The sequence below is a fragment of the Polypterus senegalus genome, chromosome 6, assembly GCF_016835505.1.
Source record: "Polypterus senegalus isolate Bchr_013 chromosome 6, ASM1683550v1, whole genome shotgun sequence".
Lineage (NCBI taxonomy): Eukaryota > Metazoa > Chordata > Cladistia > Polypteriformes > Polypteridae > Polypterus > Polypterus senegalus.
In genome coordinates this window covers 38,667,897-38,690,832 of record NC_053159.1, presented here as the reverse complement: position 1 = coordinate 38,690,832, position 22,936 = coordinate 38,667,897, and the positions used below count along the sequence as shown (strand labels likewise).

At 36.2% G+C, this 22,936-nt stretch overlaps 1 protein-coding gene across 2 annotated transcripts in view; it reads left to right on the top strand.

The window, feature by feature from the left end:
• The window catches only part of sf3b1 (splicing factor 3b, subunit 1), a 62,202-nt gene that overhangs the window by 27,627 nt on the left and 11,639 nt on the right, over positions 1–22,936 (top strand). For both annotated transcript variants that reach the window (XM_039755873.1, XM_039755874.1), the window contains 14 exons: positions 3,449–3,689; positions 10,553–10,765; positions 11,984–12,105; positions 12,668–12,865; positions 12,970–13,071; positions 14,209–14,388; positions 14,587–14,673; positions 14,970–15,240; positions 16,758–16,903; positions 18,850–18,996; positions 19,181–19,306; positions 19,440–19,661; positions 20,116–20,298; positions 21,258–21,369. In XM_039755873.1, coding sequence (XP_039611807.1) covers positions 3,449–3,689; positions 10,553–10,765; positions 11,984–12,105; positions 12,668–12,865; positions 12,970–13,071; positions 14,209–14,388; positions 14,587–14,673; positions 14,970–15,240; positions 16,758–16,903; positions 18,850–18,996; positions 19,181–19,306; positions 19,440–19,661; positions 20,116–20,298; positions 21,258–21,369 — 2,350 coding nt within the window. The remainder of the gene's footprint in view (positions 1–3,448; positions 3,690–10,552; positions 10,766–11,983; positions 12,106–12,667; positions 12,866–12,969; positions 13,072–14,208; positions 14,389–14,586; positions 14,674–14,969; positions 15,241–16,757; positions 16,904–18,849; positions 18,997–19,180; positions 19,307–19,439; positions 19,662–20,115; positions 20,299–21,257; positions 21,370–22,936) is intronic.

Genomic DNA, 22,936 nt, shown 5'->3' with positions numbered 1-22,936 from the left:
CTCAGCCATTTAATGTAGAGGAAGCCAGAATTTGAGCAGAAACACCATGTGAAAGTAAACAAATGCCATAGACAACTCGGTTGCAGTATGCCCACTTCGAAAATGCACACCGATTTGATCAGTTAGATGCCATGATGCTTTTATAATCCAAAAGTCTGGGATGGGGCATATGGATTACTGGGTAGGTATGCCTACTAATTATATTGTGTTGCAAGATTTTGCAATTTTTTTTTTAAATTTTTTTTTTTAAACCTAAATATTATTTTAAAGATATCGAGGGTCTCCGTTATCACATATGTTACAGACATTACGATAGACAGGCCACCAGCAATAAATATGTACAGTGCAAGAAAAATTGTATACAGTAAATGTGTGTACAGTGACACTAAACTTACCTACATGTACTAAGTACTGTAAGTAGAAAATTAATTACGGTTACTCACCAACAATGACATGACGACTTATCTGATAACAATGAGTTTAATTTTACTGCACAACAAAGGAGAGCATTACAGCCCTTCTAAAGGAGCCTCTTCAGGTGACTGCGTAGCACCACCGTTGTTCTTCTTCCGGCAGTCTTCAATCCAAATCCCTAAAGCAGATTCCATCCAGACTACTGCCTTATTACGTCCACTTACAACTCGTTTTGCTCCCTGGTTAAAAGGACACTGCGGCCGTAGATCTTATATTCTTTTCCTCCTTTTTAAATAAAAAGAATCGTGGGCTCATTAATGCCGTAATGGTGTCCTACAGCAGTGTAGCTTTTCCCTTCCTTCAACATATCCAAAACCTTTACCTTTTCGGCAGTCGTTGGCATCTTCCGTTGGTGCTTGGGCACAGCCCCTGAAGCAGTAGCAGGAGCAGATCGTTTTAGAGCCATAGTGAAGGGCTTGACTATGGACAAAGATAAACACAAAAGAGCACAAAAGTTAACTCTTTACACAGTGAAACACGTTGATGCTGATTGAGCGAGACGAGAATTCCTGGTTAACACCGTGGAATCGAATTCGCCGCTCCGTCGCTAAGCCAGTCAGCACACAGAAACTTAACTGTATGCTCTGATTGGTTAGCTTCTCAGCCATCCGCCAATAGCGTCCCTTGTATGAAATCAACTGGGCAAACCAACTGAGGAAGCGTGAACCGGAAGTAAAAAGACGCATTGTCTGCAGAACCCACGAAGCAGCGAAAAATCCATGTTGCATATTTAGAAATGCTTACATATAAAATCCGTGTTAGAGTGAAGCCGCGAAAGTTGAAGCGCGATATGGCGAGGGATTACTGTACTTGTTTTTTTTTAAATGCTCCTTGTGCACAATACACTGTAAAATAATATATTAAAACTTTCTGGTGTCAAATATTCTCCCAGTTCTTGGAAATATTCAGCAAAATGTTTATAAAAAAATCCTTATTGAGGTAAATCATGTTTATGGGAGAATGGGTTTATATTGATTTATATTTCTGTTATGCTGGTTCCTCTAGTTTTTTAGCAGATATTTGTTAGATATAAAAGGCTCAGCACAAAAATAAATCAATATCTCATTATTTTCTATGTACTGAATATTAATGTCTATATTGCTCGGATATTGTGCTATCTCATTTCCATTTATTCTTTTGACATTTTTGGACCCTAAATTTAATCAGAGGATGAGTATTTGTTTCTGAAATTTAACAGAAAAATAAAAATATGTTTAAGGACTTTCTCATTGTATTAGTAAATTTTGCTTTTTATTGATTAGTGGATTATATCTAAAAAATCTACAGCATCCTTACTCATAGAGTATCTTGTGCCTGTTAGTTTATTTGTACAAGTGGTTTTCTGGCAAAATAACTGACTTCAGTATTCTGAACACCACCTCTTGTTTAATCTATCTACTAGACTACATTTGCTAATAATGGATCAGAAATCAATTGATTTTAGATTTCGGTTTTAATTACCATAGGAAGATGCTTTACATAGCAGAAACTTGAATTATTCAAAGTTACATGTAAAAGATGTCTTTTTGTTTTTTTGCTTAATTGAGTAAATTACCACAGTACGCTGATTAGTCATCGTTTGTAGCTGTCTAGAAGTCTGCTGTTGCTGTACACATCTCTAAACTGTAATGTGTTGCATTTGGTTAGGATAATATTCATATACAAAGTAAAGAACAGTAAGATAATTTTTCAAAAATCTGTTTACATTATTAAATAAAATTACTCAGCCTACACTTTGTTTGTTTGTTTTATTTGTTTTTTTTTTTTACTAGAGCACAAAGTCTTCCAACATTCTCCAATTTTTCAAAACATAGATCAGGAAATTAGTCCCTGGATTTGTGGTGTTAAATAAAAAAAAATGTTCCAAATCATTGAGGCCGTTAGTATTCATGATTAAAACTTGTATCAATGAGTATATGCATTATTCATCAAGTCCAGCCCTTTTAGAGACACTTAACCCTTCATCAGGGCGAGACAAACTGGGACCAAAAGATATACGTGGATTCCTTATGTCTTATTAAAGTTTATACATTACATATATATGCTCTGGATGGGGTACTCACAGTAAAGCGTTACCAACAGTTGAAAATTCCAAAACACTCCTGAGGCAAGTAGTATTCATTCTTACTTCTAAATGAAACATGGCCTCTATTAAAACCGCACTAAAAAGAAAAATGTTCAGCGGTGCTAATAACCTTAACATATCCGTTAAATTGATAGTTCCTTCTTAAGACCACTTAAACCTGAGGAGTGCTATACAGTATCTTCAAATAAGTGAGAACAAAACTCCCAGCACAGCATGTTTATTCTAACTTAATGTCAATGAAAAAGATCAAAGATCAAATAATCATTAATCGAAAAAACATCAAATTGTACCAAACCAGTTGCAATTACATACAAATTCAAAACAAAGAATACCATACATTTTTGAAAATTTACTTTGCTGTTTTACGTTTTGACTTTATGTAATTGCAGCTGGTTTTCTACAGTTTGATGGTTTCTGACTAAAAATAATAACATTGCCACAGATTTACTAGAAAATGCATAGTTTAATTTTTATAATCATAAAATGTTGAAAGTTATTCCTGCTGTTTAAATTTGGTTATACTAGGTATTAGTATCCTTAGCTTTGTGGATGATACACATCAGCGACACACTTCTTGCTAAAACATTGAGTATACAGAATTTAAAAAAAACACCTTGGCTTTAATTTAATTGTGCCACATTTGTATATTGAAAATGATTTATAACTTTGAGGTATCCAACAATTTATCCAAAGTGTCCCTATCATTTGTCTTTTATAATTTTTTGTTTATTTCAAAAAATAATTTTTCCCATAATCTTGCTGAGAATTGATTTTTTTAACTTGAAAATAGAGTTACTGTCTGCATGTGCTGGTTTTAAAAATTCATATGATATTCAGTGGGAAATCAGAATGTGGAAAAAAAAAGAATAATTAAATAATGTTTTGCAGACTCCAGGGCATACACCTTCACAAAGCCGTTGGGATGAGACTCCTGGAAGAGCAAAAGGCAGTGAGACACCTGGGGCCACACCCAGTACACGCATGTGGGATCCAACACCTAGTCACACTCCAGCTGGTGCAGTTACACCTGGCAGAGGTGATACACCTGGGCATGCTACCCCTGGACATGGAGGTGCAACATCCAGTGTTCGAAAGAATCGCTGGGATGAGACTCCCAAGACAGAAAGAGGTTAGTTTTTGTAAATATCTCTGCACAATAAAGCTTGTGCTATTTTATATGCATGTTGCAGCACAGTTCATGTTTAATGATACTATGGTTTTATACAGTTAAGTAACTCTTTTTTGTGTTTCAGGTTTATAAGAGATTATCACAGTATTTGTGGATAGAATGTACTTTTCTTTTCAAATGGGTTTTTTTATGAGTTATAAAAGTGGTGATATAATTAAGGCTTTCTTGTTTGTTTCCAACGAGCCACATTTTAACCACACTATTAAATTTAAGTAACATATGTAATTTGTTGCAGCACATCTAGTATGTAGTTTGTTAAAATACAGTATGTGTAGTTGTTACAGTCAATTCCAACCTTCCCGGGCAACTGCAAAAAAAAATTGTGTATGTTTGCGTATATACTGTATATACACACAGACATATTTACATACAAAGTTCCCTAAAAAAAGTATTTAGTCCCAATCATTTTTTATACACAACTGTTTGTCTCAACCTGAGATTTTTATTAGTACAGTATATCAAGCACTCTTTTTCACAGTGCTGCTCAGAATAGAGTTTAGGAGCACCAACCACATGACAAACCACCTCAGGATCCCAGATTAGGACCCGAGTGCAGCCATTCAATGGGTGACACCTCAGACACCTTACTAGTTCAGATGGAATGGAACAGTGAAGTATTTTATGGTGGCGGAGGTGCCAATCTTGCCACCAAGTCCCAAATTTTCCCTGCAGATTGGAGGGCCTCCTTACAGAGCTGGATTCAGGTTAACATCATTCCCAGGGTGGAGTAATTGCAGGTTAAAGGCCTTAATCAAGGGCCCAATGGAGTGGAATCACTTCTGGCATTTATGGGATTTGAACCAGCAACCTTCCGATTGCAGGTCCCTACCTTCAGAGCCACCACTCCGACCACTCAAAATTAAAAGAAAATTAAAAGCCTTTACTAAATTAAAGTCCAGAAACAATTTAGCTTTTTCCATTTTAGAAAATAGTTTAAAGATTGCTTTTTTTGATTTTGTGTGATGTGTGTGTGTTTGTGCATATATATGTGTGTGTATATGTACGTGTTTATGTATATATGTATGTGTGTGTATATGTATATATCTATATCTATATATATCTATATATCTCTATATCTCTATATCTTATATCTATATATCTATATATCTTATATATATATATATATATATATATATATATATATATATATATATATATATATATATATATACTGCTCACAAAAATTAAAGGAACACTTTTTTATTGGGCCTGGCATGAAATCAATTAAACCTGTCTGATAATTTTCTGGTTGGTTAAGCAGCTGAGGTCATTGTTAATCACTTTCAGCTGTATTGGAGTTCATGGACTTAACGACAGGTGCACTAAAGTGGCAACAATTAGAAAACCCTCAAAACAGGACTGGTTTTACATGTGGAGGTCATTTCAAGTTTCTCCCTCTTGATCTTTTTGGCTGGTTTTCCACTCGTGCTAGTTTTGGCTTGAGTAATCATCTCTACTGGCAGTATGAGGTGATTCCTTAACCCTACAGAAATTGCACAGGTTGTCCAACTTCTCCAGGATGGCACATCCACACGTGCTGCAGCAAGAAGGTTTAATGTGTCTCCCAGCACAATCTCCAGAACATGGAGGAGATTTCAGGAGACTGGCTGCTGTTCTCGGAGAGCTGGACAGGGCCGTAGAAGGTTTTCAACCCATCAGCAGGACCGATACCTGCTCCTTTGTGCAAGGCGGAACAGGCTGAGCACTGCTCGTGCCCTACAGAATGACCTCCAGAGGGCCACTGGTGTGAATGTCTCTACCCAAACAATCAGGAACAGACTTCATGAAGATGGCCTGAGGGCCCGACGTCCTGTAGTGGGCCCTGTGCTCACTGCCCAGAACCGTGGAGCTCGACTAATTTGCTCAAGAACACCAGAATTGGCAAGTCCGCCACTGGCGCCCTGTACTTTTTACAGACGAGAGCAGGTTCACCCTGAGCAGCTGTGATAGACGTTGAAAGAGTCTGGAGAATACAAGGAGAACGATATGAACGTCGTTCAACATGACAGGTTTGGTGGTGGGTCAGTGATGGTCTGGGGAGGCATATCCATGGAGGGATGCAGAGACATCTACTGCGTAGGAAATGGTGCTCTGACTGCCATAAGGTATCGAGATGAAATCCTTGAACCCATTGTCAGACCCTACGCTGGTGCAGTAGGTCCTGGTTTCCTCCTAATGCACGACAATGCCCGGCCTCATGTGGCAAGAGTATGCAGGCAGTACCTGGAGGATGAAGGAATTGAAACAATTGAATGGCCTTCACGATCCACTGACTTAAACCCAATAGAACATCTGTGGGACATTATGTTTCGGTCCATTAGGCGCCGCCAGGTTGCTCCTCAGACTGTACCACAGCTCAGGGATGCCCTCATACAGATATGGGAGGAAATGCCACAAGACACCATCCGTCGTCTCATTAGGAGCATGCCCGACGTTGTCAAGCATGCATACAAGCCTGTGGGGGCCACACAAGATACTGAAAAGCATTTTGAGTAGCAGAAATTAAGTTTTTGAAAAATGGACTAGCCTGCCACATCTTCATTTCACTCTGATTTTAGGGTGTCTACACAATTGAGCCCTCTGTAGGCAGAAAACTTTTTTTTCCATTAAAAGACTTGGCATCCTATTGTTCCTAAGACATTGCCCTGTCGTTATTTGTATAGATATCCAACTTCATATTGAGATCTGATGTATCTAATGTGTTTCTTTAAAGTGTTTCTTTAATTTTTGTGAGCAGTGTATGTATATGTGTATATATATTTTATATATATATATATGTATATATATATTTATATATATATATATATATATATATATATATATATATATATATATATTTTATCTATATATATATTATCTATATATATCCATCCATCCATTTTCCAACCCGCTGAATCCGAATACAAGGTCAGGGGGTCTGCTGGAGCCAATCCCAGCCAACCAATCCTGGGCAGGGTGCCAACCAACTGCAGGACACACACAAACACACCCACACACCAAGCACACACTAGGGCCAATTTAGAATCGCCAATCCACCTAAGCTGCATGTTTTTGGATTGTGGGAGGAAACCGGAGCACCCGGAGGAAACCCACACAGACACATGGAGAACATGCAAACTCCACGCAGGGAGGACCCGCGAAGCGAACCCGGGTCTCCTACATGCGAGGCAGCAGCGATACCATTGCGCCACCGTGCCGCCCTATATATATATATATATATATATATATATATATATATATCATCCTCTTTAATAAAACCCTGTGTGCGCCCAGGTGTCCGTGTGTGTGTCTTCTGGTGAAGTGATGCGCTGGCCTCGCCGCACATTGTACCGCGCCCCGCCCATGCGCTCGGCACGTGGACGCACATACACTGGAAGCTGGGCGCGCAGTGAATGGCCTAGCCGCCACCGCAGCGCACGGTAAGGAAATAAAGCACACACACTGGAAGCTGGGCACACAGTGAATGGCCTTTCCACGGCTGCGCATGATAAGATATAAAGGACACCATTGCTGGGGAGAGTGCTGATTGGGTAGTCACGGCAGCGCACATAAAATCCATTGTTAGGGAGACGCCACACAAAATAATCAGTTGCACGTCCCCACAGATTAAAATACTTGCTGGGGAGACGCCACAGGCACGATTATAAGCAGCATGGCACACATTACATCAGTTGCTGGGGACACTCTGCTGATTGCCCACTGTTGTGACAGAAAATTAAAGTCATATTACGGACATCAAAGCCAGTATTACTGTCAGAGAAAATTACAGGCATTTTATGGAAATACAAACCAGTATTACTGCGAGAGAAAATTAAAGACATATTAAAGGATGCATATTACAGCCACATACAAGCCAGTATTACTGTAGGAGAAAATATTACGGACGTATCTACTAACAACATGCCACCCAAAAAAAGAACACGTCAAGTAGGACAAATGACCTAGACAATCAAATCCTATATAAGCAACATCTCCTGGAAGAACGGTCAGTTCAACAAGTAAACATCAACAAAAGAAACGCTGAAAGACAAAATAGCAAATAGATCGATTGAAGAAAAAGAAAATGACTGTCAGAAAAACGCTAAAAGAGAGAGACTCAGAAGAGCAAACCTTAGAAAAGGTTGGCATTTACTTGCCAGAACCAGTATTCAGCCATGGTCAGTTTTATGTTGCATTATCAAGAGTTAGACGTTTTCCAGATGTTGTCAAGGTTGTACAGATTCCTGAACAAGGCAAACTGTTGCCAAACTCAGACAGAATATTTACAAGAAATGTTGTCTATAATGAAATTGTACAGAAAAATTTCATGAGATAAAAAATTGAAAATTTTACCTGAATATCTTCTTCAGATATTGTGTCTTACAGATTGTTACAAAGTTTTACACTCATGCAATATTAATTATACTTACTGTATTGTCATGTACGTTTTTTTACTTTATTTTTATTATTATTTTACTTTAGGCTTCTTGAAAAAATATTTTCGACAAAAAAAAATTAAGACAAGAAACAGAATGAGGTCAAGGTCCCCTGCCATTTAATATAGACTGTTCCTACTAATGTTTATGCACTACTGTTCTAGCGCTCGTTATTGTAACAGGCTTAATGTCTAGTATAGATATATCTATATAGATAGAGATAGATATCTATAGATATATGTGTGTGTGTGTGTATATATATATATATATATATATATATATACACACATTCTCAGCAAAAAAAGAAATGTCCCTTTTTCAGGACTGTGTATTTCAACAATAATTTTTTAAAAATCCAAATAACTTTACAGATCGTCATTGTAAAGGGTTTAAACAATGTTTTCCATGCATGTTCAATTAACATTATCAATTAATTAACATGCACCTGTGGAATGGTCGTTAAGACCTTAACCGCTTACAGAAAGTAGACATTTAAGGTCACAGTTCTAAAAACGCAGGACACTAAAGAGACTTGTCTACTGACTGTGAAAAACACCCAAAGAAAGATGCCTAGGGTCCCTGCTCATCTGCGTGAACGTGCATTAGGCATGCTGCAGGGAGGCATGAGGACTGCTGATGTGGCTAGGGCAATAAATTGCCATGTCCGCACTGTGAGACGCCTAAGACAGCGCTACAGGGAGACAGGAAGAACAGGATATAGATAGATATATAGATATACACATACAGTATCTCACAAAAGTGAGTACACCCCACACATTTTTGTAAATATTTTATATCTTTTCATGGGACAACACTGAAGATATGACACTTTGATACAATGTAAAGTAGCCCGTGTACAACTTGTATAACAGTGTAAATTTACTGTCCCCTCAAAATAACTCCACACACAGCCATTAATGTCTAAATCGCTGGCAACAAAAGTGAGTACACCCCTAAGTAAAAAATGTCCAAATTGTGCCCAATTAGCCATTTTCCCTCCACAGTGTCATGTGACTCGTTAGTGTTACAAGGTCTCAGGTGTGTTAAATTTGGTTTTATCGCTCTCACACTCGTCACTGGAAGTTCAACATGGCACCTCATGGCAGAGAACTCTCTGAGGATCTGAAAATAAAGAATTGTTGGTCTACACAAAGATGGCCTAGACTATAAGAAGATAGCCAACACCTTAAATCTGAGGTGCAGCATGGTGGCCAAGACCATACAGCGGTTTAACAGGACAGGTTCCACTCAGAACAGGCCTTGCCATGGTCGACCAAAGAAGTTGAGTGCACATGCTCAGCGTCATATCCAGAGGTTGTCTTTTGAAAATAGATGTACAAGTGCTGCCAGCATTGTTGAAGGGGTGGGGTGGTCAGCCTGTCAGTGCTCAGACCATACGCCGCACACTGCATCAAATTGGTCTACATGGCTGTCATCCCAGAAGGAAGCCTCTTCTAAAGATGATGCACAAGAAAGCCCGCAAACAGTTTGCTGAAGACAAGCAGACTAAGGACATGGATTACTAGAACCATGTCCTGTGGTCTGATAAAACCAGGATAAAATTATTTGGTTCAGATGGTGTTAAGCGTGCGTGGCAGCAACCAGGTGAGGACTACAAAGACAAGTGTGTCTTGCCTACAGTCAAGCATGGTGGTGGGAGTGTCATGGTTTTGGGCTGCAGCAGATTTACACTGTTATGCAAGCTGTACACTATTTTACATTGTATCAAAGTGTGTATGTATGTGTATATGTATATATATGTGTGTGTGTGTGTGTGTATATGTCCTCTATATGCTATATTTATTTAACCAGTTCATCTTGAGCAGTGTAATTTATGATGATCCAAAGCTAGCTGTTGCTGCTGCTAGCATTATTCAGGTCTCCATTTTTTCTAGTCTCAGATTTTTTTATTATTTCCTATTTGAACTTGTCTGTTTATAGTATTTGCCTCTCCAGGCAAATGGACAAGAGAGGTTTATCATTGCTGGTAGTTAGGTAGGACTCTTCATTTCTTTTTGTGTTGCTGTTGGCAGTACAGCTGCCATTTTTAAGATATGTAGTTTTCTGCTTCTTTCATGTCAAGTACTGCAAGTTGTTTCTGGCATTGCCTTACCAATGGATCAGCATTGAGGAGTTAGGTGCAACAAACAATTTTACTGTTTGTTCTGTATTGATTACATCTTTGTTATATGGTTTCATGCTCCATTTCTGAAACAGTTGATGACAAGTGGCTAGACTGGTATGATTGTGGTGCCATGTCTGGCTGATTTAGGCAAAATGTATCGTTAAGGTATTCATTTGGCACATTTATAGTACAGTTTCAGTATTCCTTTTGATAATGCAATTTCTTCATTTTGTAATCTTGCAGTATCTTTTTGTACATTTCAGAGACGCCTGGTCATGGCAGTGGTTGGGCAGAGACCCCTCGTACAGATCGTGGAGGTGACTCTATTGGGGAAACACCAACTCCTGGAGCCAGTAAGAGGAAATCTAGATGGGATGAGACCCCAGCAAGTCAAATTGGTTCATCTACTCCACTCCTTACTCCTGGAAAGACTCCAATTGGAACCCCAGCAATGAACATGTCCACACCTACACCAGGTATATAAGATTTATTACCTAATGCTAGAAATGCTGCCAGAAGTTAATCTTTTTCCAAAGTGTAGTTATTTCTTTTTAATTGCAATTTGGTTTTAAGTTTGTTAGTGGGAGATTTTGTGGTGAAGGTTTTGCCAATAAATGTGAATGCTAAATTAATTGAGTACAAACTAAAAAGACTGATTAGGTTTAAGCATCATCTGTTTCTTTTGCAGGAGTAGTATTGGTGAAATATGCAGGGCAAGCCATAAAGTAGTACCACATTTCAAACGATTATTCTACAAAAACACTACAAGATAAAATAAGTTTCATTATGAAATAAGAAAGGGTATGAAAAATAGATTTTTTCACTGTGGTTTAAAAACAGTGTCTTCAAGGTGATGGCCATCATTAGTGATACACTCTTTGCGATGATTTCTGAAAGCTTACATGACTCATTTGGCCATTTAAAGGAGAATAACGGCACTTTTGTGGTAAATACTGTTCTTGAGGACTTCAAAGTTTTCAGGTCGGTTTGTGTATACCTTCGATTTCAGGTAGGCCAACAAGAAGAAATCACACGAAGCGAGATCAGGTGAGCGTGAAGGCCACCTGACATTGCTGCTCAGGGATATCAGCTTCCCTGGAAACATCTCCTACAAACTTGCTGCATCATTGCGTATATTACTGTAGATTCTTTTGGAATTCATTATTTTCTGTCTTTCTAATGTTATTGTTGGTTTTATTTGCCAAATTATTAGTGTATTTTTAAAAGAGTTAATTTTAACAACTTTGGCTTTAAAACAGAATCCGTGAAAAGTACTCTTGTAACATGGGGAGACATTGATTTGCAATAATAAGATGTGCATTAATAATTTAGTATAGAAATGTTAACATAAATTGCCCATGTTACACTTAATTGATGAAAACATATAGTACTTAATTTATTCTGTAATTTGCATTATCTAGAATAAAGGATTAAAGTGAGTGCAAGTTTCCAAGGTTTGTACCTTGTTTTTTCTGACTGTTCAGAGAAAACAGTATAGAAATTGTGCTCTCAGCTGACTTTTAACTGTGAAGGTCCTTTTTTCTGTTTTATTTAGCTCATGGCCATAAGTAATTCTCTGCATCATTCTGAGACAAACATTCTGCCAATTTTTTATTGCAGCTGCTTTTTAACTATGATAATACCTACAACTGTCTTAAATTGGATAGAATATTTAAATAAATATTCTTTTTCAGGTCACTTAATGAGCATGACCCCGGAGCAGTTACAAGCCTGGCGCTGGGAGCGAGAGATTGATGAAAGAAATCGACCTCTTACAGATGAGGAGCTTGATGCAATGTTTCCTGAAGGCTATAAGGTATACCTTTTGTTAAACAAACAACTAGCAGTTTGAGCATATGTTACAAATTTTAAAAGAGAAAATAGAATTTTTCAGATTTAAGAAGATTGTTATTTATACTATTATATTGTCGTCATGTATTTGTTAATTCAATAAACTTAGCTCAATAAATATGGAGTGGTTGTTATATGAACTAAATCTGTGTTATGATCTATTTTTTCCATATATTTAACTAATTTTTAATTCTAAACACTATGGTATATCCAACTCTGTTGTAGCCTAGATTGTTTAGTCGTATGCAGCCATTACTGTTTGATTTCTTACTAGTACAGTAATTCCTGCAACCATGTATTTAAAAGAGGTTCAGCCTCCACAGTTCCTGAAATAATTTTTAATAATTTTTCTTTATAGCTGTTAAGATTGGCCTCCATCTTTTTGGTTTGAAATGAAATATCTGTTTTTCTGCGTCTGCCATTGAGGATGTTCACATGCCTGTATATTTGTATCGGCAACAGATTATTTTATTTATTATCCTGCATTTGAAGCTGTTTTTTTAATATATATTGCATTCCTGGTATAGGTTTTGCCACCTCCTGCAGGCTATGTCCCTATCCGCACACCTGCTCGTAAACTTACCGCCACACCAACCCCTATTGGAGGAATGACTGGCTTTCACATGCAGACAGAAGACCGTTCCATGAAGACTTTAAATGACCAACCCTCTGGCAATCTGCCTTTCCTTAAACCTGATGATATTCAGTACTTTGACAAGTTATTGGTAAGTAATAAAAATCAAATATATGCTTTCTGATGTTTGATTTTTCTTTAATGGTAATAATTTAAAATTTATTTTAAAATTCAATTTTATTTGTCTTTTATTAGGTAGAAGTTGATGAATCTACTCTTAGCCCAGAGGAACAGAAGGAGAGGAAGATAATGAAGTTGCTTTTGAAAATTAAGAATGGGACTCCTCCAATGAGAAAGGTCTTCTTGTTTTAGTTTTCCTGTGTATAATAAAAAACTATATTATTTATGCATGTAGTTTAGTGCAGGCCAAAGAAAACTTTTAATCTCATGTTTTCATGCAGAATGGTGATAACACATCTGATGTAATAGGGGTCTGTAGTGACCAGCATGAGGATAGCATCAAACAACATCAAAAGTTCAAGAAAAAATAACGTTACTTGTGTCACATAAACCACATTTGAACTCATCCAGTCTTATGCTTACAATGTCCGAAACACATGTATTTCTATGAGTATATTGTTAATTGAACCTCTTCCGGAATACCCTCTTGTAAATGAAAGTGGGGTATGTCCAGATGTGCCCAAGCTGGTCTTCCAAAAATGCATTTCCTCTTCTCTAGACAACTTCTTCTTTGTTGAAATGTTGTAATTAGTAATTTCCTGCAAGTGAGGTCAGTGTAACCACACTACACATTTTTGCTGTGAGGCAACTTAATGGTGCAGAAAAAAATGAAACCATACTCTGTGTTGTGGCACCCTGAACCAAAACCATTCTTGGGACCAAAGTACAGTTTTAGTTTGGTCACATGGAACATGGCAGTTTTAAGCCGATTCTTTTCCTGCAATTCCACAAGATATTTAGGAAAGTAACAGTCTCATCTTTGGCACTGTTGATAATCAGAGAGATTCTGAGAAATTTTTTACAGTAAATTCTAAGTCTACATTAGCATAGTTCAAGGCATGAAGATTAAGTAGCTGATTTTAAAATAGCATTGTAAAATTATAAAATCTTTTTAATCATTTTCGAGGCTACTTTTGTAGGATTGGGGGAGCACATTAGAATTTCCCCCAGAACACACAAACCCTTGCCCTGATTTTTTTTTTTTTGGTCAACAATCGTGTTTATAAAATGTGACTTAAGTGAATACACATGTGTCATTCACATAATTTGTATCATTTAAAATACATTAGAAAAAGTATGCAGTGAAAATGGTGAGTGTAATATGTTTATTTTAAAATATCTGTATAACTTTACTGTAGTTTGGAAGCTTAAGTTATAAATATCTTTTCTGAAAATGATAGTGTTAAACAGTTATTGGCCGCACTTAATGTGTTCCAACTTTAAACCCTATATTTTTTTCCATTAAATTTTCAGGCAGCTCTTCGTCAGATTACTGATAAAGCCAGGGAATTTGGGGCAGGGCCCTTGTTTAATCAGATTCTGCCCCTGCTGATGTCACCCACTTTGGAAGATCAGGAGCGTCATCTTCTAGTAAAGGTCATTGACAGGATATTGTACAAACTTGACGACTTGGTCCGACCCTATGTACATAAGGTAAGGTGGTGTTTTTTTAATATTCAAAACTCAAGAATATCAGTATACAGGGCTTTAAGGACTACTTTACATAGCAAATCTTTTGTATTTGTATAAAAACTAGAATAATGTACAGTATTTTATCCTATGTTATTATGTAAAATTAAATATCAATTGAGTGCTTAAACAGAATATAAACATGTTTCTCTTACTTGACAGATTCTTGTCGTTATTGAGCCATTGTTGATTGATGAAGATTACTATGCTAGAGTGGAAGGCAGAGAAATTATTTCCAACTTGGCAAAGGTGGGTCTACATGACATTTTTCCCCCAAATAATTTAGATTGCTAATTTGTTTGTATTATGTTACGGGTCATAATATGTTTGCATTATGCACTTGAAGCTGATATTTTTCAGTAACGGCATACCTTAATTGCACTTCCTTAACTAGTATGTGATGTATTAAAAATAAATAATAGGTGCAAATAGCTATCTTTATTAGTGTTGTAATTAGGTTTTCATTTTTATATTGTCAAAAGTGTTATGAATTTTCTAAATTGAAAATTGCTCATCAGTCTTGTTTTGTTAATCTGTAATTTTAGGCTGCTGGCTTGGCCACAATGATCTCAACCATGCGTCCAGATATTGACAACATGGACGAGTATGTGAGAAACACAACTGCCCGTGCCTTTGCTGTTGTGGCGTCTGCCCTTGGCATTCCATCACTTTTACCCTTCCTCAAGGCTGTATGTAAAAGCAAAAAGTCCTGGCAAGCAAGACACACTGGCATTAAAATTGTCCAGCAGATTGCCATCCTGATGGGCTGTGCCATCTTGCCTCATCTTCGGAGTCTTGTTGAAATCATTGAACATGGTATGATTTTGGTTTTTTTTCTTTTTTATTTAAATCTCATGTAGGTTGTGTATATTGCGCTCTTAAATTATTGAATCTTGCATATAGTTAGTAAATGCATACAAGCAACATGCTGAGAGCTATATGATGTACTTATGGATGACCATTACTAAAGCTGTATCTGTTTAGTAAGCCTGAAATTTAAACAAAGTAAGAGTCAAATGGGATTTTTAAGGCACTTGCATAATAAATCGGTCCTTATTATGTTAGGGAACAACCAAAATGAAAAACAAGCACCAGAATGTAGAAGCCAGCAGACCCAGACTGAGAACTGATCATGCATGAACTCATACTAGACATTTGTCAAAATATAAGCAGGTCATGCAAACAATCCTTAATTGCATGTTGTAGGTAACAAAGTTCAGATGGTCAGTAGTCAATATAGCAATAGTATCCACATTGGCCATTAGGACGTTGTGTTTCGGGTCTCTAACCTTTCGTCAGGGCCTAACAACTGGGAACTAAAGATAAATACATTTCACATCTCATTACATAATCCATGTAAATACTGTACATGCTCAGAAAGGGGTATTCACAATAAAACCTTACCGAAAAGTGCAAGATTTTGAGACACTTCTCAAGCAAAGTGTCTTCAATTTTGATTACTAATGGACCTCTTCCCTATGTAAAGAGCACACTGTTATGTTTTGGTATGGCCGTAAATCCAATACATTAATTAAATTAGGAGCTTGTTACGACGACGTAGCCTGAGGAGTGTAGTACAATATTATAAATTAAATTAACACCCATAATCTCAAAAAAGCATATAAAACATATTCTAATATGTAACTCTCATGTTTATCTTTAAAAATTATGGAAACGGTCAAAGACTGATTATAACCAATTAATCAAAAAAATATCAAATTATACCAATCCAGCTGCAGTTGTATAAATATACGCACTCAAGAACAGCCAGGTCATTTATGAAAAGTTTTTTTTTTTAAATAATGGAAAGACAGAATGAGAAAGGGTTATACATTTCAAATAACAGAATTAAAAAAGCAGGTGCAAATGTGAATCCTTTTAAATTGATTGCTAGTTAGCATGTGTGTCAACTGTTTTAAAAAAAGGCTGACAATTAGTACTTAATACATAGTGGTTTCACAAATACCAAGTTGATGTATCTTCTATGGCCTCCCCTGCCAATGTAGCGCGGTTTGAAAAGCAAATTTCACCATCCATTTCCCTCAGAAAATTGAAGGCTTATCTTCTTGAGGGATAATGCATTATTTCGCTACACATAGTTCAGAAGTTTTAAGACAGCATTTCTAGAAGGACTGAAGCTATTCTGAATCCTAAAGATTAGGTTTTTGATATTAATATATTGGTAGATATTTCCATGATTGTGTACAACATCTGTATCAGTTACCGATATGTCTTTTGTCAAATCTGAATTTTGCCCAAAAGACCACTAGTTATAAGTAAAGGTGTTCTGTAAAGTTGACTGTACTAAACTTTACTGTTTTATTGTATTTCAGGTTTAGTGGATGAGCAGCAAAAAGTCCGTACTATTAGTGCCCTTGCTATAGCTGCTTTGGCTGAGGCTGCTACACCATACGGCATTGAGTCATTTGATTCTGTCCTCAAGCCTCTCTGGAAGGGTATTAGGCAGCACAGAGGCAAGGTGAGACAGTAGCTTCTCTTTTATGTTTAATTTTCTTGTTTTGCAGACATTTTATGTGTTTCTGTTCTTTTCTGAGCTTATGTAGGTGTTTGTAAATGTGGTTTACACTCGTTTTTTTTCCTGTTGATCATCATTTTTCTCTGTTAGGGGCAGTCAAAAAGTTTCCGTAATTGTGATATAGCGGGAGAGTGAGAGAACAGATTATGTACACATTGTTGTGGAGGGGAAAGCAGCACATCTGTAGACCAGTTACAACAGGTCCGGGTTGGTTTCATCATGTAGTATTGTTTTAATTACCTTTTGAGTTAGACTTGTGCATAGTCATTCGGCGCTATGTTGCAGTTCGAACAACATGCTAGCATCTAGTTCATGTGCCAATTTGTAAAAAAGGTAGCTTGATGATAAAAGATGTTGTTCTCAAATGCTCTTAATGCAATTCAAGGTCATGGCACAGAGGCATATAGTGACAGCATTAACCACAGGGCTGACTCCACACTAAGTACAGTAGTCCATTTTAGGGCCCATTTAGTCATTCAGTTACCTTAAGTAGATTTTGGGGAATTGGGATTAAAAGTGGAGTACCTGGAGAAAAACCCTTTGGGACACAAATACAACTTGCAACCTCCAATTACAAAATACCAGGCACAGCACTGGATCTGTGAGACCGGAGCATTAACCTTTGTTCAAAATAGTAATTCTAGTTTCCTAATAATCTTTTTAAGAAAGAAACAACCCCAGTCCTTTCTGTCCCCAAATACCAAAAATTGTAGACCGCTTGACATAGCTAGTAAAGTAGAATATCTTTTCAGCCAATCTGACTGTTTTGTAGTAATATGTTCACTAATAGCTTTCTTAATTCTTATCACAAGCCAAATGTATAGCAATAAAAAGGCTGAACAATGTAAATAAGATCTTAAATATCTGGAAGTTGGATAGTAATGAGAGGATAACCAAAATTGGTTCTCTGCTTGAATATGATTCTTTCTTTCAAACCAGTGTTGTATAAGAGGCCGGGCTTTGTCGTTGTCTAATAACCTGATTTCTCTGTTAAGTGTACAATGAGATGTATTGCTACCATACATTATGCTATCCTTATGAAGTCACTTTTGTTCATATTGTCAAAGTTCTAAACCTATTTTTGTTCAGCCTACAAAGAGATGCTTGATATGTTGAGGGAACAAACAATGCTGTCTGCATTAGCTCAACATCATTCAAAAAAAAAAAAATATAGAAAACTGAATATTTTAGCACACTTGTGATTAACATCCATTTACAGATTCATAAGCAGATTCTAGATGTTACATAAATTACTCATGATAGCCCAGTAGATGCAAGTCTTAAGTTTGATAAAACTTTCTTCTAGTGTTTTGTACACTAACTTCAGGGATATCAGAGTTACGATTTTGCTGCCTTCGCTTAAAGTCAGTGATGCTTATTTGTTAAAACTCTTCGTTTGAAACCATTTTTAGCATGCTAGATTTATTTAGCCCAACTGAATTAACAAGAAAAAAAACCCCTCAAATTTCTTAATTTCTCACAGGCATCCAAGGTGGAGAGTTTTATACCTATTGTAACTCTGATCCAGTTGGACATCAAAGCATATGATAAACTTTAAAAACAACCTGCTCTGTTGAACTCAGTAACAGTCCTTAGTAGAACAGAATTGCAAACAGAAATATTGTCCCCTAACCATTACTCTCTGTACAGTGTGTGCTACTGCTATTTTTTTTTACATTAAATACACACATTTTGCAAATTAAGTGCTGGAACAAATTGTCCTTAGGAAGTTCTTCAGTATTGGATTTTCATTTTTGTTATTTGGTAAGGAATTGTCAACCTTCATTGATTAAACTAAGGCAATTTAATTGAATATTGTGTAACTTGGAGTTGTGTTTTCCCATTTTTCTCCTTTAGACATTTCAGTAGTTTTCCTTTTTACTCTACAGGGTCTTGCTGCTTTCCTCAAAGCAATTGGTTATCTTATACCCTTGATGGATGCTGAATATGCAAATTACTATACTAGAGAAGTGATGTTAATCTTGATTAGAGAATTCCAATCTCCTGATGAAGAGATGAAAAAGATTGTGCTTAAAGTGAGTATTTGTCGTTGGTGTGTTTTGTTGCATGAAAAGTATGCAATATTTTGTAAAAAAAAATGCATATTTAAAAGAGTAGCTGCCATTTAAAAATATCTAAGTGTTAATAGAAGAGATTGGCTTGACTTCAGTGTCTTATGTTAATATAATGTTATAAAATATAAATGATTTTATCTTTTAGGTGGTTAAACAGTGCTGTGGGACTGATGGTGTAGAAGCAAACTACATCAAAACTGAAATCCTGCCACCTTTCTTCAAACATTTCTGGCAGCATAGAATGGCCCTGGATCGAAGGAATTATAGACAAGTACTTTAAAACATCTTACATTTTGACAAACTGATTTAATATATCCTGTATATTCTGTTGTCACTCTTATGCATGTAATATCAAAGAATTAAAGTGTGTTTTTTCTGTTTACCCGATTTTTGTTTTCATATAGTTGGTGGATACGACAGTGGAATTGGCAAATAAGGTTGGGGCTGCAGAAATCATCTCCCGCATTGTGGATGATTTGAAAGATGAGGCTGAACAGTACCGTAAAATGGTGATGGAAACTATTGAAAAAATCATGGGAAATCTTGGGGCAGCAGATATTGATCACAAACTGGAGGAGCAACTTATTGACGGCATTCTGTATGCTTTCCAGGAACAGACCACTGAGGTATTACTATATTGTTAAATCAGTGATAGTACATTTGACTTGAAAGATTGACATTTTCACTTTAAAATCAATTTGTCATTTTAGCATTTAAGTATTTACATAATAGCACTTGAATTATCTTCTTTAAAGTTTAGATATATTACTGCCATGAAGCTTGGAAAAAAGTGCATAAGAAATATCAACATTTAAAAAAAAAAAAAATTCTAAGTCACTACAAACTCCAGTCCCATTTTGTGGTTTGACTGTATTTGGAAAGTACATGTATGTAATTTTATACACAAGATGCTGATTAAAACTTAGATTGAAGGAGGGTTTATAAGGCACACACACAAATAGTTTTTAATATACTGTATTAAGCATTTTTAGAAAAACATCTTTAAATCAGAGTAACTCTTTATTAAATGTGTTTATTATTATTATTATTATTATACTTTATTCTTTTTGACATTTTCAGGACTCTGTGATGTTGAATGGTTTTGGCACGGTTGTTAATGCCTTGGGAAAAAGAGTTAAGCCATATCTCCCTCAGATCTGTGGTACAGTTTTGTGGCGACTTAACAACAAGTCTGCGAAAGTCAGACAGCAAGCAGCTGATCTTATATCTAGAACTGCAGTGGTCATGAAGACCTGTCAAGAGGTATTTTTCTTTTATGCGTTGCTATAAGTGTCTAGCATGGGCAGTACTCTTCCTTTGCCATGTTGTAATGTTCAAGTATTTTTCTGGTACAAATTTTTATAGACTTGGAGCAAAAAGAAGCATTTGTAGTAAACAATGTAAATTTCGGCATGAAAAGGACTATAATCTTGTCTTTATTTTTGATGCTATCAGAATACAGAAATATGTATCAGAATAGTATTTTCTGAATTTTTTGGAATAAATTGTGCCATAATCTTAATGAGTTAAAGCCTTTGAGTAAAGGAACTATGTTACAGCTGTGAGATAAGACCAGATTACAAAGAGCATGGTTTACAGTGGGGGGAAAAGACCGGTTTCTTCTGCTGTTTAAATGTTGTACGATGCTTAGAAGTCTTGTGAAGTGGGGCACTCTGCTGTAATGTGAAAATTAACTAAATGTGGTACTTTAATAAACAGCAGGCTGTTTAGGGCGGTGACCAAGGCTTTGGACGATTCTTGTCTTCCTCTTACAGTGTGGTTCTTGGCAAGTCATTTACCCTTCCAGTTCTCTGTTTAAAAACGCATACAAAGTATGTAGTCAATTACAATGCAGCATGAAAGTCAATTTGAGTGAAATGGACAGTTCAAACAAAACTGTGCTACAAGGAAAATGTAATTATGCCATAATACTTTTTCTACAGTTCACTTGATGGATTAATTATGTGAAGTTTTTGGGATTTTTTTAGAATTTCATTTTGTATTAACACTGAAGGACAGAAGGTTCTTTTCAAAGTTTATCCATGCTTCATTACTGTTTATTAAAGGTGGAGCTCTTGTTTCTGAATCCACAGGTTGTAGTTTATACTCATTACAACTTGTTTTCCAGTGTCATTTTATTACTATTTCTTGAAGAATTTTAAGGTGTATATAATACTAATTTAGTTAATGTGTTTTAACTTTTTTTTTTTTTTTAACCAAAGGAAAAACTGATGGGTCACTTGGGTGTGGTTTTGTACGAGTACCTTGGAGAAGAGTACCCAGAGGTTCTGGGTAGTATTCTGGGAGCCCTGAAGGCCATTGTCAATGTCATTGGTATGTTTTCTTGTGTATTCATACACTGTTAAAAATTGGGAGTAAAATATTGTGTTGGATGTCGAAATGTAACCTTTTGTGTGGTGGTCTGCAGTTATATGTTTAGAATATATTCCAAAAAGGAAGTCTCAGATTAGGCATTCTTACAGGGATTTATCATTCCAGTCTCATTTCATGACCTTTTATTTTTCCCCAGAAAAGTAATATGTAAACTCTGTTAGTTTTTTTTAACCTGATGACACTCAAATGGTTAATATTTGAATGACATTTTGACTCATACTACTTTTGTACTGAACTGAAAGTGATCTCTATATCAAATGTAGCATTAGTTGTATAGCAAATATGATGTCTTTGAAAATCAGTCTGTGGATCAAGAAAACCCCAAATTTTTATTAAGCATACTTTTAAATACCTAAATCAGTTTTTTGCCAGATTTTTTAAGAATTAATTTAAGTTTAATGAATAATTTAGGATTTTGGGAACACAGCATTAAAAGATTGTATTAGGTATACTGTAAATCTTTAAAAACATTTATTTCTTTTCTATATTTATTTATCACATCATTATAAGTTATTAGTTTAATTCTGACTTCTATAACAATGGTGTACTTTCCTTATAAATTAAGTATGTAATACATCAGATTTTCTTTTTTTACTGAACTGAATTGCACACTTATAAGGGCAACTAAGCTAATAAACAAGTAGTCCATTTCTGTGTAATCTGTTAATATATAGTATTAGTCTTATCATTCTCAAGAATATTTAATTTATTCAGAATATCTAATACATTTCATTCAAAGTAAACAGAAAGTGCATTTATAGTTGCATATGAACCATTCTGTGAAAAGTAAAGACAGAAATTACACCTTAATATTGTGTTGGATAGAAGCTGCCTTTGTAGTTTACAAAATGTATTGTACAGTTCACCTGTTAATTTTGTGTACTTTATTGTCAGTTTATGCCTGCAGTATTTTGATGTCTGGAGGGGACACTTTCAATATCTCGTGTAGACAAGAAATAGTCACTTTCTAATCCTGTTTGTGGATTTCTGCTTTTTATAATTATTTCTTTTCAACAAGTGCAGGACTGCAAAATTAATCGTATATTAATCACAACTAGCCAACCTGCGGCGTACCATACGCCGCATAATCAGGCCGGTTTTTTAATGATTTTTAAGCACAGGGAGAAAATTAACATTTGAAAAATCAGTAGTGTAATAAATCAGCAAGAAAAGCAACATTGTAGCAATGCACGGAATGAACCCAACACACAATCGCCCGTGACTGAAAACTGGCGGACCGCAATCGCACCTTCTCTTGCCAGACGGAGAGATGGGGGTGCATGGCACGGAGTGTGGAACGGGAGGAGAGGAGAAGGACATCCATTCAGCTCCCTCCGTCATGCTAGTCTGCTGAATTCTCAGTATGAAATTCAGTATGTGCTGCCCGCTCATGTGCCCACCTCCAACTGCCTTAGTGAATTATATATATAGATTATAATTATGACTGCCTCATTATACTAATTGTGGAAGATGACTTAGAAGTCCTACTTTCCCAGTTATAAACTGC